The sequence below is a fragment of the Canis aureus genome, chromosome 3 (genome assembly GCF_053574225.1).
Source record: "Canis aureus isolate CA01 chromosome 3, VMU_Caureus_v.1.0, whole genome shotgun sequence".
NCBI classification, from domain to species: Eukaryota; Metazoa; Chordata; class Mammalia; order Carnivora; family Canidae; genus Canis; species Canis aureus.
In genome coordinates this window covers 6,489,977-6,495,493 of record NC_135613.1, presented here as the reverse complement: position 1 = coordinate 6,495,493, position 5,517 = coordinate 6,489,977, and the positions used below count along the sequence as shown (strand labels likewise).

At 43.8% G+C, this 5,517-nt stretch overlaps 1 protein-coding gene across 15 annotated transcripts in view; it reads left to right on the top strand.

Annotated features, from left to right (window-relative positions):
• Positions 1-811: 811 nt before the first annotated feature.
• Positions 812-5,517, top strand: part of TERB1 (telomere repeat binding bouquet formation protein 1) — a 49,720-nt gene continuing 45,014 nt past the window's right edge. For 6 of the 15 annotated variants that reach the window (XR_013373714.1, XM_077886007.1, XM_077886055.1 and 3 more), the window contains exons 1-2: positions 1,474-1,795; positions 3,403-3,459. Coding sequence is in view for 12 of the 15 variants with exons in the window: in XM_077886007.1 (XP_077742133.1) it covers positions 3,423-3,459 (37 nt within the window). In the remaining 3 variants the exon portion in view is untranslated. Of the gene's footprint in view, positions 969-1,167; positions 1,312-1,470; positions 1,796-3,402; positions 3,460-5,517 lie in introns of those variants that run through there. The other 9 variants (XM_077885984.1, XM_077886034.1, XM_077885996.1 and 6 more) reach the window with 8 other exon arrangements.

Here is a 5,517-nt window from a genome sequence, read left to right as displayed (position 1 = left end):
TGTAGTCTTGTTCTTTGTGGGGGAAGGGGAAAGGAAACAGTGTTTTTCTGAGAATAAAAGCTATCTATTTTTAATTGAGTTTATTATTTATGGCTTGCTGATTCAAAGTTCCTTATAAAAATCTCCTGTGAGGCACCTGGCTGGCTCAGTCCCTGGAGCCTGCAACTCTTGATCTTTGGGCTGTAGGTTCAAGCCCACCTTTGGTTTAGAGTATTTAAAATCTTAAAGAAAAAACAAAAAACTTGTGTTTCATTAAAAACAGCTTAAAATAGGTTTTTTTTTCTTACAGTCTTAAATAATGAACTTAAGCCATGCATCGATTTTAGCAAGGGACATTTGAGGAACGTCACTATATGAAAAGACCAATATTTCAAACGTATAGTTATATCATTAAACAAGGACAGGAGGCTGGGGAGAGAGGAATGAGGGCCAGGCTCGGTGCAATGGCCACTTCACCTGCGCTGAGCCCTGCAGCCACCGTCTCAGACCGAGCCTCCTCTATCCTGAGCCCGCTCGCCTAACTCCCTGCTGCGAGCGCCCCTCTGAGCAAAGAAAATCCGAAAACGGGCGTAGTGAGATCAGAGTTCCCATTCACGTTGAGACTTTCTACCACTCAAAGATACTGCATCCATACCCTTTTTTATTTTTAATTGAATTATATTTTTTAATTTCAATTCAATTTGCCAACATACGCCATCCACACTCTTGATAACCGGGACCCGCCTCGGCAATGTGGAGGAGCGGTGCTCCGCCGAGGGACACTGCGTGGGCCGGGCGTGGGTGGGCAGCGTCCGGGAGCCCCGCCCACGGAAGTCCCGCCCACGGAAGTGGGCCCGACCCATTGGGCGGGAAATCCAGGCCCGCGCCGCCGTAGGCCGCCGGCGAGGGAGAACGGGCGGGAACCCGGCGCGGTGCGACTTGAGGGCAGAGGCCCTGCCCCGGCGCCCGACCGTGTCCAGGAGGCCCAGGTCAGCCCGCCGGTGCCCATCTTCACCCACTGCCGTGAGGGGTGGCGGGAGCTGGCGGGAGCTGGCGGGAGCTGGCGGGAACGGCCTTCCTGAGGCGGCAGCGGGCCTGGGCGGCGCCGCCCTCGCCCCCACAGCAGCCGGTTAGTCAGGCTTCTGGAGGCCGGCAGTTTCCGAGAACCCCCAGGCCCTCCGGCGTGGGAACCCGTGGGGAGGCCCCTCGGCCGCTGGGCCGGGCCTCGCCCTGTGACCAGCACCCGGCCCCAGGCGGGCGTGGGAGGGCCGCGGTGTGAGACGACGGGGCCTGGGGCGGACCTGTGCCCCCAGGAGAGGGCTCCCAGCCCGGGTGAGCGCCCCTGGGAACACGGGGTGCAGGGGGGCTTCCCTCCTTGGAGAGGTCGGGCGTCGCCACCGTGCCCCCTGCCGAGGGCTGCCGAGGGCTGCCGAGGCCTGGTGCGGAACGGCTGCTCCGTGTCCCCCGCCTGGGAACGTGGGCGCGGTGGGGGCGCGCTCCGGGGGCCTTCGCTTGTTCTCTGCACCTGTTAGTTCTCCATCTGCTTAAACCGTCGCAGCCCTTTCTCCCTCGCTTCCCCTCCCAGAGGGCCTCGGTCCACTCCACGCTGTATGAGGCCCAGCTGAGTATCCGCTCTCAGGCGCTCGGTGATGACGGTTAGTGTGGGATTTTTCAGCCTGCCAGCCTTACACGGAGAGATGCTGCGAAAGCTTTTCATGTTAACAGTTTCTAGGCCAAGGGAAAGCGTACTTTTCCGTTTTCTTGCTTGACTTTGCATCTAACAGCACAGTTTTGAGGAGTGGATTGAATTAAACCTGTAAGTGGGATAGTTTCTTCCCTTACCTGGGAACCCTTCCCCCTCCCCCAGCCCTGTGAGAATACAGCAGATCATTTTGAAATTTCGTTCACTACAGCTTGCATCTTCACCAGATTACGGAAAACACTATCTGCTTTATTGAAGATACTTTTGTGTTGGGAAATAGACTATATTTTATAATTACCAACCCTTTGAACATAAGGACTTGTCCTTAGCTGTGGATGTTTCCAAGCACTTAGCTAGTAAATAAGATGACTTGTATTAATGCTCCTAGGCAGTTGGAAAACTGTATTTAATTTTATTGTGCAAAGTAACCATTTATTAGGAAACAGTATAAGACAAAGGGAAGAGAAGGTAGAGTATTAGTATGAGTTTCAAGACATTTAGATTTTAAAGTTATATTCCTTTTTAAACATAAAACTATATTTAAAGGCTTTATAATTAGTTCTGACTAATTAAAACTAAGGAAATAGTCCTTAAATTCCTTCACAAAGCAAAAATCCACATATGGTACCGTAGTCTATTTTAATGGAATACCTAGGTTAAAAAAAAATGGCAAAGCTGGTATATATTTAAATTTACTTTATAAAAGATTCTAACATTTGTTATTAATTTTTTGGGAATTTTATTTTCATTCTGAGAGTGAGAAAAAAATAGAATGGGTAAGTAGCTATTTCCCATTAACCATGTAGTGTTGGAGTAAAAAAGAGAATTCTGGAGTTCTGTGAGTCCTATTGTATTGCTTTAAGAAGTTAATTGGACTTAGATTTTTCTAAAAAAATAATTTAGCATGTAAGATGCCATATCAGAGTTGCTGGTTGTTTTAAAAATTCTTCTAACAAGTGATAGATAAACAAAGAGTTTAATAGTAGAATACTACGTTGAGAAAAACATGGGTTGTTAGAAAAATAAATTTTTAATATTAAGTTTAGCTTGTGTGGAGAAATTGAGTTCTTAAGGGTATGTGTGTGTTTTAAATTTCTGATTCATGGAGGGATGACCAGTCAGAGATGATGGGATGAAAATACAGGAAAGAAAATAAGGAAGCAGAACCAGAAGAGAAAATGAGGAAGCAGAACCAGAGAGGATCAGTTAGATTCAGTTAACCAACCATTTTTATATTTATTTAATAAAATCTGTCGAATGCCTGTAGTACTTATGCAAATGCCACATGCATGTATGTATATCTTCAAATTTAATTCTTGTAACAACTTTATAAATTAGGAATTTCTGGGGTAGCCCAGGTGGCACAGCGGTTTAGCACCACCTGCAGCCCAGGGCGTGATCCTGGAGACCCTGGATCGAGTCCTACGTCGGGCTCTCTGCATGGAGCCTGCTTCTCCCTCTGCCTGTGTCTCTGCCTCTCTCTCTGTCTCTATGAGTAAATAAATAAAATCTTAAAAAAAAAAAGGGATTTCCTATTTTGTAGACAAGGAAACTGAGCCTCAGAGAAGTTAAGCACAACTTGTATCACATATTTAGGAAGTTGTAGGTTTACTCCCTGCTTTTCTGGCTTCAGGAAAACTATTTTTCCCTACTCCTTTACACTTATAATTCTGTAATTCTCAAACATTGATTTAAATTGAGAAAATACCTTTATCTTATAGATGAAGTAAGGAAAATACAGATGAGAATGGCAAGTGAGGACACAAAGAAGATACAAGGTGAGAAATTAATGGATTATATATCAAATTAATTTTATATCTATTTGTGGGATATACTGCAAATTATCTGACAAGATCCAGGAAATGAAAAAAATATTCAGCAGTTTACATACATATTTATTGTGCATCTACCCTGCCTGTCTCACTGACTTCAGATTACTGACCTAATAGGTAAAGGTAGGCTGATAATTAGAATACCATATGGTAGCTGGTTTAATAGAGATATGTAAAGAACAGTGGGAACCTGAGAGAACCACCACCAAATAGAGGTACAGGTTTCAGAGTCGTCCTTAGAAAGATGGAAATTATGTCTATGGGCATGGAGGAGATTGACTACAGAGGAAGTATTAAAAAAAAAAAAAGAATGGAAAATGGTGTTCCTTAATGCACACCATCATGTAAGGATTTGGCTGAGGAAGAGGGCTTTCAAAAAAATGACAGAAAAAAACATTTCAGAAAGATGAAAGGAGAGTCAGGAATGTGGAATTTTGGAAATCAGACTTAGGAGAATATTTTAGAAGAAAGATTGCTTGAGCTCACTGGTGTCAAATATCCACAGATGACGACTGAATTATCCACCAGATTTTGTATTTAGGAGATCATTTGTTTTATTAAGAGTAAATTGAATACATTTCAGCCAGATTGCAGTATATTGAAGTTTGGGTAGGAAATAAGAATCTGGAGATAGTATAAATACCTTTCTCTTCTTAAAAGCTTGACTGAAGTAGCACCTGGGTGACTCAGTGGGTTGTGTCTGCCCTCGGCTCAGGTCATGATCCTGGGGTCCTGTGATCAAGTCCCACATCAGGCAGCCTGCTTCTTCTGCCTATGTCTCTGCCTGTCTTCTCTCTGTCTCTCATGAATTATAATAAAAAAAATCTTTAAAAAAAAATCTTGACTGAAGATATATGACAATAGGTAGCGGGAGACTGTAATGTTAAGGGAACCTTGTAAGGGGAGTAGAGACAAGAGAATATATGAAGAGGGAATGGAGATTCTGGAGAGGGGGAGGTTGGGGAACCTGGAGAGGGGATAATTGTAGATGCCCCTATAAGACCATTTATTACACTATGGGAATTACCCACATCTTTCTCTGTTTTTCTCCATCACCAGATTTTGAGTTCCTTGAAATCAGAATCCACATCTGGTAGAGTGGATGCATAGTAGACAGGCAATAAACATTTGTTAAATGAATAGATTTTTAAGAAGTCATGTGCCATTTGAGTTGTATGTGAGAGAAATCAACTCAAACTAATTCAAGCAAGAAAGGAAATATATCAGTTCATACCACTAGGAAACTCAAGAGTGGTGAGGAAGAGTTCTCCAAAGAAACCACAAAAAGAAAGGAAATCATTCTGGAGAGGAAAAAAAAAAAAAACTACCAAAGTATACTAGTTGTAGTTACTATAGAAGGTCCCAGAACATAGGTGAATGGATTAACCATGAACAAACAGGTAGGGCACTAGATACCTGGTCTAATATTGTGGAGGAAGAGATAAGAATGAGTGTGGCAGGACGCCTGGGTGGCTTAGCGGTTGAGTGTCTGCCTTTGGCTCAGGGCGTGATCCCAGGATCCAGGATAGAGTCCCACATCGGGCTCCTTGCGGGGAGCCTGCTTCTCCCTCTGTGTCTCTGCCTCTCTGTGTGTCTGTCATGAATAAATAAAATCTTAAAAAAAAAAAAAAAAGAATGAGCATGGATGTAAATATTTTGTAGGAATTCTGTGTTGTGCAAAGTGGGGAGTTCTCTCAGGCCTAAAATCTGTGTCTTTTTGAGGATTTATCTTGGCATTTGTAATATGCTTTTGCCCAGAGAGCAAGGCAATCCAGAGAATGCCAGATAATTAATGACCCTTTCCCTGAGAGCAGCCCTAAACAAATGAGTGTTTGGGATTGATGAATAAATACTCTTCACCTTTTGGTGGGGATGACTCTGAGACACATGGTTCCACCTTGGCTCCCAGAGTTTCCTTGTGGAGTGAAGCTCCAGTTATCCTTAATAATAACTTGCTTCTGTCCACCTTCCTGTCCTCTTTTTCTCAAAAAAGTACTTAATGTT